At 51.5% G+C, this 20,012-nt stretch overlaps 1 protein-coding gene across 1 annotated transcript; it reads left to right on the top strand.

Moving 5' to 3' along the window:
- Positions 1-6: 6 nt before the first annotated feature.
- On the top strand, positions 7-19,679 carry Igfbp5 (insulin like growth factor binding protein 5). Its single transcript, XM_015481357.2, has 4 exons — positions 7-1,010; positions 13,540-13,769; positions 14,350-14,469; positions 15,129-19,679. The coding sequence occupies exons 1-4, from the start codon at positions 677-679 to the stop codon at positions 15,258-15,260; spliced, it is 816 nt and encodes a 271-aa protein (XP_015336843.1). The 5' UTR covers positions 7-676; the 3' UTR covers positions 15,261-19,679.
- Positions 19,680-20,012: the final 333 nt, after the last annotated feature.

The following is a 20,012-nucleotide window of genomic DNA, read 5'->3' as shown; positions in this document are numbered from 1 at the left end:
CTCCTTTTATTGCCCCCTCCATTTGCACCCTTCTCCCAACTTCACGCACAACCTGCGAATTTCGAAGAGGTGGTGGCAGAGTGGGAGAAAAAGAGGTGTTAGAGTTTGGGTTTGGTGGGGGGGTGCTTTTTTTTCCCCCTTGATTTCAGCCTTTTCTCCCACCCTTTCGGCTGCCGCCAACGTCTTTTACCTGTTCGCTGGCAGCCGCACGCCCCTGGGTTAGAAAGGAGTGGGGTATATTTTGGATTTTAAGCAAAATTTTTGAAGACAAATCCATTTTTCTCCCCCCATCCACCCTCTTCTTCACAGCCTCCGAGCTCATTATTTCGGTGGTTGCTTTAGGGTGAGCAATTGTGTGACTTTTCCCCCTTGCAATTCTGACCAGGTCCTTCTGGGGGGGTTCTCTAGCCTCCGCGCACTCTGAGTGCACCTGGCGCGACTCCTTTTCCCCCCTACCTGTTGCAAGTCTTTAATCTTTGCAATTGGGACTTGCTCGCAGGCACCTCGATCCTCCTTCTCTCCCCACATTTTGCAAGTGTCTGGGGGAGGGCATCTGCTCTACCTGCCAAAGATTTAAAAAAAAAAAAAATCTCCGGACGCCCTCTTGGCACCTTTCTCTTCTCCCCGCACTCTCGCTCTCCTGCCCCGCCCCGAAGTAAAGGGAGACTCTGAGAAGATGGTGCTCACCACGGTCCTCCTGCTGCTGGCCGCCTATGCGGGGCCGATCCAGGGCCTGGGCTCCTTCGTACACTGTGAGCCCTGCGACGAGAAATCTCTCTCCATGTGCCCCCCCAGCCCCCTGGGCTGTGAGCTGGTCAAGGAACCAGGCTGCGGCTGCTGCATGACTTGCGCCCTGGCAGAGGGGCAGTCGTGCGGCGTCTACACTGAGCGCTGCGCCCAAGGGTTGCGCTGCCTCCCCCGGCAAGACGAGGAGAAACCGCTGCACGCCCTGCTGCACGGCCGCGGGGTTTGCCTCAACGAAAAGAGCTACCGCGAGCAAGCCAAGATGGGTGAGCGCGCTCAGTGTGCCAGTTACGCGGCGCACTGGCGGGGAACACGGGACGGGTTGGGCCCGCGCGCGCTTTGCGCAGCAAGTGGCTTAGAGCCGGGTGTATCTTGGGAGTCTTTGGGGAGGGTCCTTGCACCTCAGACTTGGAGCCCTGGAGTATTCTGCCACCCTGGGAGGCTGGGTGTCTATCCCAGCCTCCCCTAGCTTTTGCTCCTTCTTCGCCTACCTCCACGTACCTGAGCCCTTCTTCACCTTCCACCTCATCGGAATACTGACTGAGCTCCTATTCAAGTCTCAAGGTCCAAATCCCCTGGTACCCATTATCGGATCTGAAAAAGTGTATGTTACGTTATTGACTCCCTCCTCCACCCCACCCCCACTTTTTTTCTGAACTTGGGGGGAAAAAAACCCTCTTGTTAAAATACTGGTTTAATTGGGGCCAGGAGAGGCGTTACCCATCTTCTGAGCTAATTCCACCTTTGTCCCTCCCAGCCCTCCACCCCACCCCCGTTCCTTCAGAAGTATCTAACCCTCCACCCCTACACATGCGCGCGCCCCCGCGCGCACACACACACAGCTTTAGCAGCAATTACCTTTCGGATGGGGATCTTAAGGCCCCTCCCATGTGTACACAATGCTTTTGACTGGATATGATTGCAAAAAGCTTTTTTTTTTTTCTTTCAGTAAGGGAAAGAATACTTTAGGGGCGCTGAGGTAGGGCATGGGGGTGGAGGGATAGGAAAGAATCATTTGGTGTTCGTCTGTAAATCTGGTTCCCTTTTTTTGTCTCCTCAATTCCGATTTTACCTAGGATGAAAGGTGGACATAGGGTTGGAAGGCAAAGAGGGCTGGGGGATTCAAACTTCGCAACTTCCAGGAGTATGCTGATCCCCGCTCCCCATCCGGTCCCCTCCACTCCACCCTAGCCCCAACCCCCCGCCCCAAGTCTCTCGAACCAGATCACTAGTGGGTGTGGCGTAAATGCAGGAGGGGCCTTGGAATGCAAAATTCAAGGGGCGGAGGAAAAGTCCACGCGCCAGAAGCCTCCCTCCTCTTGCCCCGCCTCCGTTGCCCCGCCCCCAAATTCTCGGCGCCAGGAGTCTGGCGTTTAAATGATTGACAGAGCTGCTTGTTCAATCAGAACAGTTCTGCCTCCTCAAGCTGGAGTTACCTCCAGTTAAACTGGAGTAACTCATTTTGGAGTTAACTGACTTTAAAAACGTATATTTTAACGCTACAAAAAGTCTGAAAAGTCAACTTGGTTATGGATGTCTCCTAAAGGTGTTAACACTTAGCTAAAATAATGTTTATTTGGTGTAGTTTCTTACATTGCCATTCTCTCCCACCTATCCCTCTCCGTTACTCACAAGCAATCCAAGGCGAGTTTTCTTAAAAGCAAACTATGGACTCTAACACGTAGGAGAGGAGTAATTCCACGCAGGCCAAGAGGCAGGAGAACCTGCCTGGGTTCAGCTTCCATCCCTGGCGAACTATAGAATCTGACTGTGGCAGGCACTAGCCCCTCCAGCCCTGCAATATGTGATAGTAGTTCAACGGGTTACAGCCTAAAAAAGACAAGGGAAAAAAAGTGTGGGGGGGGGGGCGTGGGGGGGACGTGGAGGCCCCGGAATCCTCAGGGACCAATTTACCGGGTTATTTTTGTTAAGCTCCTTCCAGCCGAAAATTTATGAATTGATGACCTGGCCCAGGAGCTAGCACTTGGGTAACAATCCTGTCACATCACAAATATGCAAGTTATCACTCAGCTGCATCCTGGCCCCATTTGTTTTGCCCAGCGGTATGATTGGTGTGTTGTAGTTGGTGTAGGAGGTGTGTGCGCTGGGCGCACGCGCACGCGCATTTGCTGAGCGGACAGCAAAGCAAGCGCGCGTCCAGCTTCCCAGTTCAACACGCTCTAAGCGCGCGCATGCACACACACACACACACACACACGAATTTTGTCTCAAGCAAGATCCCCTTTACAGTTCCCTGTAACTCTTCTTCTCAACTCCCACCTTCTGGGTGCCTTTGGCCCAACTCGAAGCACCTTTTCCAACGCTTCCCAGCCCCAGCGCTTGTCGCCAACCCCGCCCGACCTAAGGCAGGTGCCCGGCGGCGCTCCACCACAACCGAGGCTGACGCCTTCCTCGGAAAGACCGGGTGGGAGTGGGAGCTCCTGGAAAAAGCCTTTCAGCTGGAGAGCTATGCCTAAAAGTCTGGAGATGGCGCAGACACGGTTTTTAAGAAAAAGAAAATGGACAGCGGGGGGGGGGGGGATCCTTTCTGTCCTGTAGCCAAAATTCCTGCCCCCTCTTCATCTGTCCCCTCCTCTGTCACCCAAATCTGAGCATGGACTTGCTGCCTCTCCCGCAGTTGCAAGATACATAGATATATAGAGGGAATATAGATATATAACACTGTATATTGCAATATAATATGGCCATTTAATGTGCATATATTAAATTATATATTTACATATACAACCAAAGAATCTATTATATGTTTATATTATATAACACCCCCCCCCCCAAAAAAAGGTGCATTTCTGGAATCAGAAGTGGGGAGTGGAGGAGAGTCCGGCGGCAGGCAGTCAAAGCTCCGGGGAGGGAGCGGGGCGGAGACTGGTGTTTTGCTGGGCGCGTTGCTGAGCAACCCGAGCGGGAGTCGCCTGGAGAGCTGGGCGCTGAGAGCGCGCCTCTCCTGCATTTTATTTTGGCCAGTTCAGGGGCAGGGATAGATAAAGAAACCGAGGGCGGTGTGCGTGAGCCTGCGAGGAGGCGAGAGACCGGAGCTCTTTATTGGGCCCAGCTTAACAAATGTCCGGGAGCTGGAGCGAGTCGAAGAAGGGTCGGGCTTTGCTCTGGCATTGTCAGGGGAAGGGGCCTTGGGCATACCCAACTGGGTCTGGGAATCCTCGCCTGTGCTGGCAGAGACCTGAAGTTTGAAATATAGGGAGCAGTCCTGGGTTTCAGTCCTGTCTCTGAGAAATAAGAGGCAAAGAGAGAAAATATGCCTCTGGGAAAGAAAGAAGAAAAAAAAAACGCGTTACCTACGTGAAAATGAATTCAGCCTTTGCTACTTGGAGGGGTTTGGTCTCCATCACCCTGGCTTCAACTCCAAGCCCAGTCCAAATGCCAGGTTGAAGTCAAGTTCCAGCGTTAGCTTTTTTGGCCAAATTTATGTCTGGGTTGAACAAGATCATGGAAAACTGAAGGAGCCAGATTCCTTTCCCACGCGCTCTCCCTCCCTTTGAAACAAGTCTTTGAGAGGCTGGCTGTGCCTGAGCCAACCAAAACGGGAGGTGGGAAGACAAGGGACGGTGCTTTAACTTGACTTTTCTTGCCTTTTTCCCCAGTCTTTCCCTTCTTTCTGCTGTGTCGGCTCAGACTGGAAGAACAAGCATGGCTGGCGCAGTGAGGGCCGATTTCCTTTCCATTCCTCTGATTTCCCTTCTGGCGCCTCCCTCCCCCTCCCCCCCTCTCTCTCCTTCAGAATGCCATTCCCCAACTCTCAAGCATCCCCAGAGGGCCGGAGTTTTAAGTCCGAGCAGCTGTTAGTCCTGGGGCTTGAGCTGGCTTTGAGTAGGCAGGTGGGCCTGCAGCTGCAGAGGGAGGGCCAGGCTGACCCTGAGCCAGAGGTCACCCTGAGGGTTAGTGCAAAGGGCATGGGAGCAGGAATCCCTGCAGATGCCTGGGTCCCTAAGACAGGGAAGAGGAGCGAGTGGAAAGGGAGGGAAGATTTGCCAGAAGTTTTTACTTCTACCTGAGCAATGCCTATGAAACTTTTAAAATGTTTAAAGTGTAGAAAATAAAACTTTGGAGAAGGATCGCCACACTCCAGAGGCACTACATCCAGAAACAGGAAGAACTTCATAAACAACCAGGTACCAACAAGGGACAGAGAAGAAGGGAGAGGGCAGAGAATGATTGTCATGAGAGATAAGGGGGCAAGCAGGAGAAGTTTTGTTTCCCTCTAGTTTTGCATTTTGACCACAGGCGGTCCGAAAGTCACAATTCTCAAAGGCGATCCTTAAATTCTAATCTGGTATATTATTCAAAGCAACAAGGTTGATTACATATTTGCAGAAATACAAAAGCACCTAAATTCAGATTATCCTCCTCTTGTTTCCAGTTTTATTTTTTCCATGATTTCTGTTATGATTTTTTTTTTAAATACAAATCTACAGAAGTGACTAGAAATCTCTGTGAGAGGAGAAGTGGCCTTTCCTGCCTGTCCACTCAGCTTAGCGCTCTCTCCAGGAATTGTCTGAGTATTGGCCAAAAATTTTAAAGCTGGAAATAACCCATGGTGATCACTACAGTCAAGGTCCTCATCTTTATGGATGAGGATGCTGAGGCCAGGAATGGGAAGTCACTTGCCCAAGATAAGGGGCAGAGTTGGTGGCAGAGACAGGACCAAAGTCTATTCTTCCCTACAGTTCTGGCGCCCCTTCCACCATTCTGGACTATTTTACTGTTCTCCAGGGCTCTTGCTGGGGCCTACCGTAACCTGTCAAGAAGCCCTTGGTCAGCACTGCCAAATGCTGTCCTCCCAAGGTGGGGGTCATAAAGGTGAAATTAGAGCCACCCACTTTGGGAGGCTGTGTTTTAGGAGCAGGAGAAGGAAGTGGAGACTGCAGCACCTTCTTGTTCTTGCTCTTGCTTCTATCCCTTGTTCTACATGGTCTTGCAGACAGGGCTGGTTGATACCGGTGGTTTGATCACGGAAATGGGTCAAGGAGGATATGAAGGAATGGTATTCAGCCCAGCCTTCAGTTCCAGGTGCCATTTCCTGAATGACAAGAAGTTCTTTCGATGTGACCAGGTGGGCTCTTGCTCCCTCTTGGCTGCGCAGTGGCCCAGCATCTAAGGGGGCACAGAAGTGGCCTGTTTCTATGGCAACCTGCATCCAACAGCATGGCTTTCCACAGGGCTGGCAAGCAGGATGACAAGATATGAGGTAGGGTGGGGTTACAGAGGAGCCTGGGGGAATTCTGCATCAGAAAGAAAGAACAGAAACCATCTGCCGCAGAAATCGATGAAGAAGAGCCCAAGAGCCACCTGGCTCAGGCATACCAAAATGTTTCAGTAGGACAGGAGGCCTAGGCTTCCAGGTCACATCTGGCCCTTAGGTTGACCTGAGACAGAGCCAAGAGCCATCTTAACCCATCCTGAAGACCAAGGGATGCTTAACAAGGAGGCAGAGAAGACAAACCCCTTTCCCAATGGTTAGAACTGCCAGAGGAAATTTAGGTTTCAACTTAGGAAGTTATCTTATTTCTGACCCCCCAACCTAAAGCATAGATCCAGCCCTTTCCCTTGTTGATCCCTAAAGTGAAGCCCTGATGAATTTGCACTCAGATCCTAACCTTGGGTGACCTCTGCCAGTTTGCAGAGTTGTTTTCTGTGGATTCCAGTTATTTGAACCATCTAGATTGTACCATCAGGGCATTCACAGCCCCCTGTCACCCCAGCAAAGATGAGTCTCCCTGCAGATTCAACAGCATCCAGTTGAAATATAACATAAGCCACATAGGTAGTTTTTAATTTTCCAGTGGCCACATTTTTAAAGTTTAAAAATAAACAGGTGAAATTAATTTATTTCAAATCAATGTATTCAAAACATTATCCTTTTTACATGTGCTCAAACCACTATAATGAGATAGTTTACATTCTTTTTTTCATATAAGTCTTTGTGGTCCAGTGTGTAGTTTATATTTACAGCTCATCTCAACTCCAACATTAAAGTTCCATTGGAAATACTTAATCTATATTTGGGTTTCACAAAATTTAGTTGAAAAGAAAGATGCACATACCTTATTGATCCAAACATAAAAATTTTCCAATAACCAAATTGGGTATCAATTGAGTTATAGGAAATTTTTAAGTTTCAACTAATTAAACTAGTTGAAATTAAATAGATCTTAAAATTCAGTTTCTCGGTCCTACTAGCCATACTTCAAATTTTTAATAGCCATATGTAGCTAGTAGCCACCTAATGGGACAACACAGATGCCACCAACCAGCTTCTCCCTCACCAGAGAAAGGAGTTGCTGTCTTCACTCTCTCTTCTGGACCCCAGAAGTGAATCAAGAGGCGTCTGAGTTTTCATTGACAGACAGGACTCCCTAGCAGAGTCAGGACTCTCCTGTTTGCCCCCTAGCAAAACTCCTACAAAAGCAGAGGTCTGTGCTCAGTCCGGGGACAGAGGAGTGAGCGCTGCCTGCTCCCTGTTGCCCTCTAGTGGTCATCCAGGACTTTTGTAATGTTCTGAAAGAGTCTTGAATGGAAATGTGGCCAAGTTTGAGGTGCACTGGAAACACTAGAAACATTTCTGCTGCATGTGTTCTTCTTTCCCCAACTCTTAGAGTAGACTGCCTGGTGACTGCCTCTCATCTTGGGAGTCCTGCTAACGTATGTCTTTCCTATACAGACATTTATCACCAACTTTCCCCACCTCCCGGGGACCAACAAATCACTTCAAAGTCCTGGCCCTGAATCCTAGTTTGGTTTCAGAATAAATGAATGAATATATAAATAAATAAATAGCTCTTCTTTACCTCTGGTCCCTGGACAGTGAGGCATTTATAAGTGAGACTTCAACCTTCCACTCTGTGGGATGCCACCAGCTTGACATCCACCACGTATATACTGTCAAGGGTGTTGGGCCATCTTTCTCCATCTTCAGGGAAAGAGACCTAGTGCCCTAAATGCCCCATGGTGGAATGAAATTAGACAGAGGGAAGAACTCCCAGCGTATGTCCTCTTAAGTACAGACAGATTCCCAGAGCACAGCTCAAACCCCTTCTCACCTGGGGTTGGCAAGCCCACTCCCCAGAGATGAGGGAGAGCTATCACGTTCTGCAGTTCCAGGAGCCTTGATCTTGTGGTTTATAATCTGTCAACCATGTGCTACAGCAACTGGAACTGGGGAGGTGAGGGACAATGGAGACCTACAGAAGCAGAGACCTGTGCTGAGAGTTAATTAGCATGTGTCGGCTCATTTAATCCTCATAATTACCCTAGGGAGAAGGTACTATTACCATCCTCCCCATAACTCCCATGAGAGGAGAAGAAACTCATACTCCAGTCAAAATAAATCTGCCCCAAGATTGACGGTTAACAGCCTGGTCCTCCTCCCTGGAAGGTGGCTCAAGGTCAAGGGCACCCCAGCTTGCTGCAGCTATGCAGTGGTTCAGCTGGGATTTTATCCCTGGAAGCCTGGCTCTGGATTCACACTGCGCTCCCCCTAGTGCTACATGGGGTCTGTTTCTCAGGTAGGGATAGAAGGGTTACAGTCCCACTTTGGCCAATTTTGCATCTAACTGGCCCGAATGGGGGCGTAGAGGAGCCCCGCTGGGTGAGCCTACAGCTCTTGCCACCAGTCCACAGAACTCAGAGAGTCTCCTGACTCTTACAGTGTGGCCCTCCTGATCATCCTCCCTCCTTGCAGATGACAGCTCCCTTAAGATGACAGCTGTTTGGATTTGTTCCCTTCTTGGAAGGTCAATACTTGTCTCCTTCTCTGCTCAGAACTCCAGTTAAAAAGAGCTCGGAACACTCACGTCTGTCTGAGAAGACTTAGAGAGTGGAGCCAGGCAGATGCTGGTCAGGGCTGGGATGGGTAGGAAGAGGGACTTCGAAGCTCCTCTGGAAGGCTCCTCACCCCCCACCCTGTGCCCTTTCTCTTTATGCAAATGCACACACCGTGCAATTGAGTTAATTAGCATCCACAGCTGGGAAACAGTCCGACTTTGGGGAGGGAGACATGTCTTACATTTTTTTTTAAACAGAGAACAGCTGATTCCCTCCTTCCCTCATAAGCCCTGTGCTGTAGCAAAGAGCAGGAGACTGCACGTTGGCTGGGAGACAGAGTAAGGGAGGGGGACTGCAGAGCATCCAGCCTGGCCTTGCTATTTTTGTCCTTTCTCAGGCACGGATCAGTGCCCTCGGCCAGTGCTGTCCAGTAGAACTTTCTGTGATGATGAAAGTGTTCTATATCCGCACTGTCCAACACAGTAGCCAGCAGCCATGTGTAGTGAAAGAGCAGTTGAAATATGGCTACAGCAACTGAGGACTCAATTGCTAATTGAATTTAATATTTATTAATTTAGACAGCCACATTAGTTGGTGGCTGCCATATTGGGGAGAAAAAAAAAAGAAGAAGCCCAGTAGACCCAGGGAAACTGAGTCCTTTCCCACCTTTGTGCTGCCCAACCCCTGCTCCCTGTGCCCTTCTGCAGCAGGATAATCATGCTTCAAGGCAGGGGCATGGATGAGATGACCTCTCAAGGCATCCACCAAGTTCCTGCCTGCCACAGCATGTTACAGAAATGCTTCTGGACTTCTCTTTGCCCCTCGGGCAGATTCATTCATGCATTTAAAGATTACTTGTTGAATACCATCCACTTGGAGAGGTAAAGATTAGTGACAAAGCTCCGTCCTTAAGAGGTAGACCATTTAAATTCCACAAAGGGAGCCCGAGGAAACCCAGTCACTATTTCATTTATTGCAGAGAGATTCTGGGCACCTCCTTTCTTGTCTTCTGGCTAGAAAGGAGTCTGGAGAGTCTCCCCAGGTGGAGGAAGCCCGGAAAAGCCCCCCTGAGGTGTGAATTCTAAGTATGCCTCAGTTTCTACAATTTCTATCAGTCAGATCCCAGTATCTGGGCCACCCACTTTTCTCTCTGTTTGAGTATGAGGTCAGGATAGAGGGGGACACTAACACCAGTACAAGATCAAGTTGTTAATGGTACCAGTGTGAGTCTAAGGGCCCCAGGGTAGAAGGTTACACTTCAGGGATCAGCAGATGCCCACTGGGGACCCTCCATTGCTATGACCAGGAAGCAAGATGGGGCCAGGGCTTCTGAAATACACCTTTGCCTCTGCTGGTGAAGTACTGTACCCCTGCAAGAGAAACGCAGCAGCCAGAGGACAGGTCTGGAGGAGGTGCCGAGTGTGGCTGCCCACCTGGGGTGCCTCTGGGTCCGTAGAACTGGGCCTACACCCAGGTCCTCCCTGTTTGCTGGGCCTTGGAGGATGGCACAGCCTTCAAGCACTTGTTGGTGTCGCCATGGGGAGAAGGCAGCGCACCCACATGTGCTTTGTGGGCGCTACTGCACTAGTGTGACTGGGACCTGGACGGCGTTGGCCAGAACTGGGGCATCGCGCAGTTGGTTGGAAGGACTTGGGCTAGAGGCCATCGTAGATTCAGAACCTACCCCAAGGCCAATATGAGGATAATAGGGTGGCTCATGGCGTCCTTGATCATTGGATTAGATTGTGAAATGAGAGGTCCTGCCCTACAGCTTCCAGGATGCGGGAAAGATATTGAGCATTCCATTTTTTTTCCATCTTCTGTAGAATCCTCTCAGAATGACATCTAGAGGTGGAGGTTTGGGGTGTGTATCTCTTCCTTCCTGGATGGTTTTCACAGTTGCAAATGAAAGCACTAGCGGAACTTTATCCCGTCTCCTCCTGCTCCCTCACCTGCCTTTCCCATCCCCTTGGCACAGCCCTCGCTTTCCATCTCCCTGAAGCTTTAAATGCATGGTGGAGACACACAAAGAGAGGAAAAGGATCAGAGTGATTATCAGAGAAGTAGATGCCAGATCTTAAAGTTGCTTACAGTCTAGAAATGAGCATAGGTTGTGTAGGCCTCGGCCTCCTACGCCATCTACTGGCCATTTCCAGGTACTGATCGACTTGTCAAACAGGTTCCAGAGCCCACTGTAAAGCTCCTTTGCTGCTGTTCACACACAGAGCACCTTTCACCAGGAAGTCCTTCTTCGAATCCCACCTAAATCCCTTCTGCAACCTCAGTTTATCTCCCTTGGTGAAATAGCTCAGGAGTAAGCCAGTCTACTTGTGCCCTCTTATTTCATCTAAAATTTAAACCCTTCCAAAATTGACAACCTATTTATGATTCAGCCTTAAAGCTGCTGAGTATGGCTAGCTGGCTCTGGCATTCCAACTGCAGTCTTGCTTTCCAACCCTTTGATCTTTGTCGCTCTGCACCGGCTCCCCTCCAAGTTTCCACTGTCTCTCCGAAGCCTACAAGACCCTGATTAATATCTTTGATACTCGATTCTCCTGATGCCTAAGTAATAGGTCCCACGGGGTTAAGTGGCACCAAAACCTAGGAGGCATATCAAAACCTTAAGCCTGCCCTTCAGAAGCAGCCAAAGAGCCTGCAAACAGGGAGCAGGGCTGGGGTGCCCGCCCACCTCTGTAAGGCCCAGGGTTTGCAAAGTTCTTAGGTTAGCTTCAGATCAATACAGAACACTTTCAAAGACCAACAAGGGTCAAAATAAACTCGCTCACAGTTTATTGAACAGTATCCACAAACTCTTCCCTTGATGACTCCTAACCTTGGTGACTCAAGGTTAAAGGCGGCCCAAGGCACTTCTCAGAGATGCGGGTCTTGAGTTGAAGGTCTTCAAGAACCCCACAGTGCACCATTGAGACTCCTGTGTACTTGGCCATGGGGATGGGCTCAGTGGCCTCTTGAAAGCCACTGGAGTGCGGCAGCTTCCTGGCTGTCTGCCCTTGAATTTGCCAGCTCTCTGGATCAGGCTGAGCAGACCACTGCAGGAGAGGCTGCCCCGCTGGTCAGCAGCCAGCCCCCTTACGTTATCTGGTCATAGTCTCTTCTAGGTCGACAGCCCTGGCCTGTCCCCAGGTTGTCATGGCAACCATTCCCCCCCCCCACCTGCCTGCCCCTACAGGGATCCAGTGCTTTCTGAGGACTGGATGCATGGTGATGCCCCGAGAGGCTGAGCCCAGTAGCTCAGTGAGGTGGGCCAGCAGCCCTCCTGGACCAAGGCTAGCTCTCCCTCTGCCCACTCACTCCCCCAAGGCCAAGCCTCAGGTGGGAGCCATGACTAGAAGGTGGAGTCCTGGCCTTTCCATTTGCTCACAGTCCCCAGAACCAGCCATGCTCCTCCCGGCATCCACACCTGCAGCCTGATCTGCCCCACGACCAAGAAAATCTGGTTTATCCCAAGACACTGCTCTTCTAGATCCCTAGATCCCTAGATCACACAGCAGCCTGGTAGTTTATTCTCACCACAGTTTTTGAGATAAAGTAGTGAGGGCACAGGGGAAGAGGGGTGAGAGGCTGCAAGGGGGACCCATCCTAACTGGGCCTGCCGTCCTAACTGGGCCTCTAAATGCCCCAAACGCCAGGAGCGGTGGTGCACACCCGTAATCCCAGCTACTTGGAAGGCTGAGACAGGAGGATTGCAAGTTTGAGGCTAGCCTGGACAACTTAGTGAGACCTTGTCTCAAATTTTTTAAAGGAGGTGTAAGGTGGCTGGGGAGGTAGCTCAGTGGTAGAACACACCTGGGTTCAGCCCACAGAGCTCTGAATACCCCCCAACTCATACCTGAATATCCTCTGGGCTGAGAGGTCAGCGGTCCTGCCCGACACCTGCCACAACAACAGACAAAGCGTCTTCCCGCAGAGCTGCTCTTTCCTCGCAACTTCCTCTCGTCTCAACTCCCCTGAATTCTTCCGCTGTTCTCCCCTCCCAGATGCCTAATTATCACCATTTTGAGGTATTCGTAGACTAGGATGTATTTCTTTACCCCATTCGTTATTTGGGGTCACCCAGAGCCCTGTTTGTTACCTTTACCTTTTTTGAGTATTTAAAATGAAAAGAGGACAATGAGGGTCAAAAGAGGGGCTCCTATTGTCCCCCTGCCCTGGTCACACATCCTGGAAATAGCAAGCCAATGTCTCCCCATTCTGGGTCAAGTGGGGTGTCAGGGTGCCAGGGAGCTGAGGGCAGAAAGGTGTGTGACTCTGAGAGACGAGTTTACTGGAAATCTGTGGCCTGAGAGAGGCTGGGCAGTGGAATTAACAGATCAACAAACACATGAACCGAGTCCCACTCCTCTAAAGGTCATAAGTCAGCTAAGTCTAGACTGTCACCAAGTCACTCCTATATATAACTGCTCTGGCCCCAGCCAGCTGCCACCTCGCTCAGAATGGAGCTGAGTGATGTCCCAGCTCCCAGGACCCAGAGCATAGAGCCAGTTCAGGGCCACAGCAGGAAGCAAGGCCACCAGATGCCATCTGTCCCCACGCTGTTCTTCTCCTGGTCCCACATTTCTGGTTCTCCGATCTCCCAGGTCCACTTCTTCTGTTCCTTATGATGGTCCCCACCACCCTGCCGCTCCTGCCCCTGGTTCCCCAGGTCCAAATGCCTCTAAGTGCCCTGAAGTTCTAAAAGTATAAAGACCTGGCTAAGAAAACAGACGAGACTGCTCTTGCCCAGGCCTGGGATAGCCCTTCTCCTCCATCGATCCAGATCTCAGGGTTCCTTGGCCATGAGCACCCCCTGTTTCATCTGCTGAGCCCTCCTCTTAGCAAGGGACCTGCTTCCACAACCCGCAGCTATATGAGCCGTTTCCCGGACTTCCTGGCCCCGGCCTCCTAACGCCCTCTCCCTCGGGTCCCACTTCCCCAGGGTTCTGGACATTGTGCCCCAGTCCCTAGAGGCTGACCCCTGACCCCTTCTCCCCACAGAGAGAGACTCTCGTGAGCATGAGGAACCCACCACCTCCGAGATGGCCGAGGAGACCTACTCCCCCAAGATCTTCCGACCCAAACACACCCGCATCTCCGAGCTGAAGGCCGAGGCAGTGAAGAAGGACCGCAGAAAGAAGCTGACCCAGTCCAAGTTCGTCGGGGGAGCCGAGAACACCGCCCACCCCCGGGTCATTGCTGCCCCTGAGATGAGGCAGGAATCGGAGCAGGTGAGTCTCAGGGACTGTCTCCCCACCTCTTCCTCTGCCACCATCCCAACATTGGACATTTTCTTGCATCTGGCTGGCCATCTGTGCCAGCAGGAGATCCTAACAAAGAACCTGTGCTTGCCGTGGTCGCTCACCGTAGGATTGGGAGGGTAGTTTTTGCAATTGCACAAACCAAGAGTTTGTCCAGGTTTTCATTTAGGAAAGCACCGGTCAGCACAGTGACCACTCTCTAGGTGTGTGTTCCCTGGAACGAGGTCCGTTCCTTCACAGAGGCTCCACACTCTCCTAGAGCATCTGGAGACAGAAACCTCAGGGCCTCACTACTGGGCAGGTAGAAAAGCTGAAGGTGGGTGTCCTGGAAGGTGACAGGGGAAACAGGGCTCTGGGACTGCTACACATGGGCTTTTTACACTCCCCAGGCACATGACAGGTGACAAGGAGAAAAGGTGTTTGGCAGCAGCTGATGGTGGATGGTAGCATCACCCCAGCAGACCCTTTGGCCCCCAGCCTGAGCTTCATACCTGCCACCTGGGTCCTTTCCCGTTGGTCCACCAGGCTCTCATTCCTCCCGTTCACACAGGGCCCCTGCCGCAGACACATGGAGGCCTCCCTGCAGGAGCTCAAAGCCAGCCCACGCATGGTGCCCCGGGCCGTGTACCTGCCCAACTGTGACCGCAAAGGGTTCTACAAGAGAAAGCAGGTACGTCTACCAGGGCTGCTCCTAGACTCAGCTGGCTCCTGGCTCCTGGCACCTGCCAGGAAACTACTCCCAAGAGAACCACCTCAAGCGCTTGGCAAAATGCTGATCGCTGGGCCCCTGAGTTTCTGATTGGCAGGTCTGGTGTGCATCTTAGCCCCGCCATTTACTAGCTATACTCCTCGGCCCAGGGACTTCAAGCCCCTGTGCCTCTGGTGCCTCATGTAGAATGGGGACTATAAATGGGGACTACCTTCCTACCAATGGTGAGGAATAAGAGCTTCATCTCCTTAAAGCTGTGGTGAGCTGAGCAGCATGGCACCTAACACCCCTCACATGTGATGTCCCCTTATGGTGACAATTGTCATCACCCTGGTTATCAAACAGTGCTCCCCACCTGAGGCTCTCTGGGGAACACCAGGTTGAAGGACCCCAAGTGAGTAACACAAAATAGACATTGCAGGAGCCAGCTGAGGGCAGGCTGCCTACATGGGGGGCTCTGGGCTCCGCCATGAAAGGGGACACCGATCTCCAAGGGCTGGACGTGGCCCCCTCAACCCTCTGGTAGCGGGAGCCTCCCTGGGGGTGGGGAAGAGGTAGGACAGCCAGGAGCAGAGACTTGGGGTGCATCGACCTCACAGGCCCGTTGCTCCCTCCCCCAGTGCAAGCCTTCCCGTGGCCGCAAACGCGGCATCTGCTGGTGCGTGGACAAGTACGGGATGAAGCTGCCCGGCATGGAGTACGTGGACGGCGACTTCCAGTGCCACGCCTTCGACAGCAGCAACATCGAGTGATGCGTCCCTTCCCCATCCTTCCCTGGTCCCCTCCCACCCCCAGCCCTGACTCCGGCCAGCGCCTCCCTCCACCCCAGGACGCCACTCATTTCATCTCATTTAAGGGGAAAAAAAATATATATATATATATATACTTTTTTTGAGGAAACTGAGGACCTCGGAATCTCTAGCAAGGGCTCAACGTTGGAAACGGCAACCACAGAGATGGAAAAGATAAGGAGATCCCCCCACCCCGAAAATGGTTTTCTTTTTGAGGCAAGTTGAATGGACAGAGAAGGAACGAGAGGAAGAACAAGACAGAAAGAAGGGAAGGGAGTGTTTGCGTAGAGGAGCTGGAAGACAGAGGGTTAGGAAAAGGAAGAGAGAGCAAGCTGGGCAGGAAGGAGGGACCAGGGACCAGGGCTGCATCCAGCCCTGACCTGGGCTCCGAAAAGTTGGAGCGCTAGGTGTGGCCTGAGACGTGACATCAGTGACCCCCTTGGAGTTTTCCCGGTTTGGATTGGTCAGTGCCTCTCAGGTCGGTCTCCTCCTCTCTTCTCACCCCCGGGGGGAGCCTAGTCTCTCCCCCTAGACTCAGAAGATGAAGATGCCTTCCATGCCCCTGAAAACAAGGCAAATTCATAACCAAGTGATATTCGATAGGTTTCCCTAAGGCGATTCATAAATATGAATTCTGTGTGCACATTTCACTCCTTGTGCAGATTTTTAAAAATCAACACACACCCCCACATGGGAAAGAATTGTTCTTCCGGGGTGACTCAAGATGAGCCGAAACATGGGTCTCCGCCCCTTGTTTTTGTTGTTGTTTTTCAATTAGCAACTAGCACAGCAGCCTCTGTGGAGGAGGACAGGCTGGGGACAAAGTGGGCTTGTATTTATCTACAAGGCTCCGTATAGTCATATATAGGCATATAAATCTTTTTTTTTTTTTTCTTATTTCTTTCTTTCTCTCTTTCAAGGGTTTGCATTATCTCTTCAAAGTAGTTCCTATGGGGCACTGAGGAGCTTCCTCATTCTGGGAAAACCAGGAAAATCCATATTCTCCTAATACCACCCATAACACTAGCTTTGCCTGCCTCTGGTCAGTGGTTTCCCATGAGCCACTAGCTCAGCTCTTCATGGGGCGCCGTACTGGATGTCTGAATGATTTCCCGCGTGTATTCACGGGGACCCACCAGCCAGGTGCTGCCGCACCCAATGGTGCACACACTCTGCTGCCCAGCCCACCCCGTCGCAGCGTACAAACCTTCAGGTGTGGTCTCTGGACACCACGCCAAACGAGCTGGTCCTGACCCAGCCTTTTCCCTGGCACCTGGGCAGAACTGCATTTTGAAAGCCTCCCTCCGTCTGCCTGCTGGCACAGCCAGAGAGAGAGACTGACCTGAGAGAGGGCAAGAGGGAGAAGTTGGAGGGAGGTTTCGGTAGAGGAAGACAGGAGCTGGAGTGGAGAGACAGGGCCAAGCAACGGAGCAGGGAGGCCAGCAGAACTTTCCTTGGCTTCCCCACCTTACAAGCCTTCTGGGATTCAAGAGGAAGAAGGGAGGAAAATGGGGGAAGAGGCTATGAGACAGAAATGAGCCCACGCCAGGCCAAAGAGCCAGGGAAGGTGTCTAATTTTAGGTGGGTTTTAGACCCGAGAAGCGGGGTGGGAACAAGGATCAGTAGACTGGCCACGCATTGCAAGGGACAAGACGATGCGCTCAGATGTCCCACCTTCAGCCCACCAGGAGGGACTGTCAGAGAGTCTTTCAAGACCTTTGTCCATCCTGGCCAGTCAGTGTGTCCTCTCTGGAATGGAGGACAGGAAGAAGACCTGGGACAATCTGGGAATTGATGCTGTCATCTCTCAGCCAAATTCTGATCCAAGAAAATCCCATTCTCCACTGACTTCCTCAACAAAGGGGAAGCCTTGTGACCGGCCTCTAAACCTAAAGATAACTGCCAGGAAAAGGGGCTTGGACACTGGTAAAGGAGACCCTTTTTTGCTGTGGACACAGCTCTCTGCCCTCTTTCCTGAAGGCACGGGCGGCACGCTGGAGAACACCCCCAGGGCCAAATGTGGGGCAACAGAGAGGGACTGAGAAGAAGCCAATCTGTTCCAGCCGATGGCCGACTCATTGCTATGGAGCTTGGGAAGTGTCCCCCACTCCCCAGACAGGACAGTTGGCTGGGGATGAGAAAGGTGGTCCATCTTCACGAGACAAAGGGCCCGATGGGGATGGCAGCTGTGAGGACTTATTGGACCTTCCCGGACAGCACACCCCCATCTCTCTGCACAGCTGTCCCCAAACCCCCAATTCACACTTCTCTGCGTCTTAGGCCAGTACCCTAAAGCTTTTCCATGTCCCTTCTGCCACTCTTTGGATCTTCAGTCGTCATCTAACTGGGATCTGCCAAGGAGATACTGGGGTGCCATCTCCTCTAAGAAAAGACTGAGCCAGGAACTGCATCCCCAGCCCCAGGCCTGCACCTGATTCCTGAGAGAGCCTCTGTCTTTACCCCACTGTTTGCTGGACCTGGAACAGGCTTCTGCCACTTACTTGTGAGAGTCCTTTGCTGTCAGCCACAGCAAAAGTGTCGGGGGTGATGGCCTGGTTTAACACCAGCGCCGCTCACTTCAGGTCTCCTAAGGTCCCACCTACTAAGCCAAACTGCAAGCTTCCAGGTTTGCAGGGGTGCATCTGGGCAGCTGGCCTCTCCCTAAAGGAAGCTGGACTTGCATGGACAGATGGAACTAAATCTTCCAAATGGGATGTGTGGCCAAGCCCAGGTGGGGGAGACCACAGAAATGAAGTCACTGAGGGCAGAGGAACCATCTATCCCTTACCAATGGAGTGGGAAGGCAGGTTTGCAATGGTGGGAAGTCCTGAGCTCCAGCTGGCCTTTGGCCACTCTTAGTTCCCCTAGAGGCCTTAGTCTCGGGGTTATCTGTGGCCCAGGTCTAAGTTTTGCCTGCCCCCAGCCCACTCCCACAAGCTTCTCCCCTTGCCCTTTGACTCATGCTTCACTCCAGTAGTGGAGAAGATACCTCTGTCTTCCCCCACGATCGCCAGGTAACTGAGGGGGGCCTGGACAAGACTGATTCTCCTCCCCCAGCCCGCCCTGACTCACCCCACCAAGTAGGGCACCTGGGGAGGAAGAGATCAATGTTTCTCTGACAGCCAGGCCTAGGCAGACAGGCCTGGGGACACCAGCCCCACACTGGGAGGAAGGGAGGCCCAGGAGGCCCTGTGTGGCCCCTCCTCTTCTCCCTCACCCCCTCTTCCCATCACCCCCTCTTGTCTCCATGGTAACCCTGCAGTTTAACCTCCTCTGGGGGAGGTGAACCTCAGCCACCCTTCTCCCACCACCAGTTCCTCAGCAGAGACGGGGCTGTTATGGCAACTGCCAGGCCCCTGGGGCAGGGCAGCCCCCCATCTCCATCCATCCACTCAGACCCCTAAAGGGCTCCAGTTCAGAATGGGGACTTGAGAGAGGAGTAGCCCCAGAAGAAGAGACCCTCTAGTCTCCGAGGAACCTTTGGCCTTCCGAGAAAACGAGGCCAAGTTTTGAAACAAGGGGAGAAGCGGACAGGGTTTGACCAACCAGCAACCTGGGTGTCGTACTGTCTTTATTTTTAAAAACCACTAAAGTGCAAGAATTATTTTGCACTATTTCTCCACCTTTTTCTCCCCTCTCTCTTAGGTTTTGTTTCTTTTTTTAAACATCCTTTCTTGGGTTTCTAATGGAGTTTATAGTTTCGCCATTTCACAGACTCTGGCCTCCACTCCTCAGATATTTCCAGATGGGGAAGGGAAGGTGGGAGGGACAGAGGAGAAGGGGTCCCCAGCCACCCTGTGCTCGTTCACCCCACTTCTCTGGTCCCTGGTCACCAGCCTCAGCCCCATCTCCACCATCACCACCGTCACACAGTAGCCCACACGGATAGCACAGTTGTCAGACAAGATTCCTTCAGATTCCGAGTTGCCTACCGGTTGTTTTGGTTTTTTTAGGACAGCAATAAACCACAGCATATTACTGTAGTTCTTTATAGTGTTACATACCATAGACATACCATAGCTCTGTTCTCTCTCTCATTTGTTTTCAACTTTTTTAAGAAAAAAAATAAATAAATGCTCATAATCTTTACTGATGAAAAGGATGGAAAAATAAACAAACCAACAAACAAAACCAGTTTGTGGAAAAAAAAGGCAGGAAAAAAAAAATCATCTGAATGCGGAAGAGCTCGGCTCCTGTTTAGCATTTTGTACTTAAGGAAATAAAAAGAAAAACAAAAAAACAAAAACAGAGAATCTCACGTTTTATTAAGAAGTGAAGATTGCTGTATACTATTTATTCAACTTATAATTTATGTTACTCCTTGATCTTTGTCTCTTGTCATGACAAAGCATTTATTTAATAAAGTTATGCATTCGGTCAGCCTGCGTCGGCTTCCTCCGGGGGCGCAGGGAAGACAGGCAGAAGGGGAAGCCCGCAGGTCACAAACCAGAGGGAAGGACAAAGGACCTAGGCAGGGTCAGGGCCCAGGGCCCACTCCCTCCAGAGGGGACCCCTGAATGGAGGAAGGCTTCTCCCCTCAGACAACCCCCCCTCCGGAACTGGAGTACCCCCTTCTTCATTCCTCCACCTGTCAGGGCCTCCCTTTCTGTGGACACAGCCTCATAAGGGGACAGCCATCAAATGGACACAAAGTGCTTAGGATTATGGGCATTCAGTACATGTCTGGCTACTGTTAGGACTATTACCATTATT

The sequence above is a fragment of the Marmota marmota genome, unplaced genomic scaffold, assembly GCF_001458135.2.
Source record: "Marmota marmota marmota unplaced genomic scaffold, marMar, whole genome shotgun sequence".
NCBI classification, from domain to species: domain Eukaryota; kingdom Metazoa; phylum Chordata; class Mammalia; order Rodentia; family Sciuridae; genus Marmota; species Marmota marmota.
Note: the sequence above shows the minus strand (reverse complement) of the source record. Positions and strands in the feature narration are given on the sequence as shown.

Excerpts from the sequence above, each read along its gene's own strand:
- Igfbp5 (XM_015481357.2), top strand. The coding sequence starts at position 677 with ATGGTGCTCACCACGGTCCTCCTGCTGCTGGCCGCCTATGCGGGGCCG. Across the intron at positions 1,011-13,539 it reads CCGCGAGCAAGCCAAGATGG|AGAGAGACTCTCGTGAGCAT; the intron begins GTGAGCGCGCTC and ends TTCTCCCCACAG. Across the intron at positions 13,770-14,349 it reads TGAGGCAGGAATCGGAGCAG|GGCCCCTGCCGCAGACACAT; the intron begins GTGAGTCTCAGG and ends CCGTTCACACAG.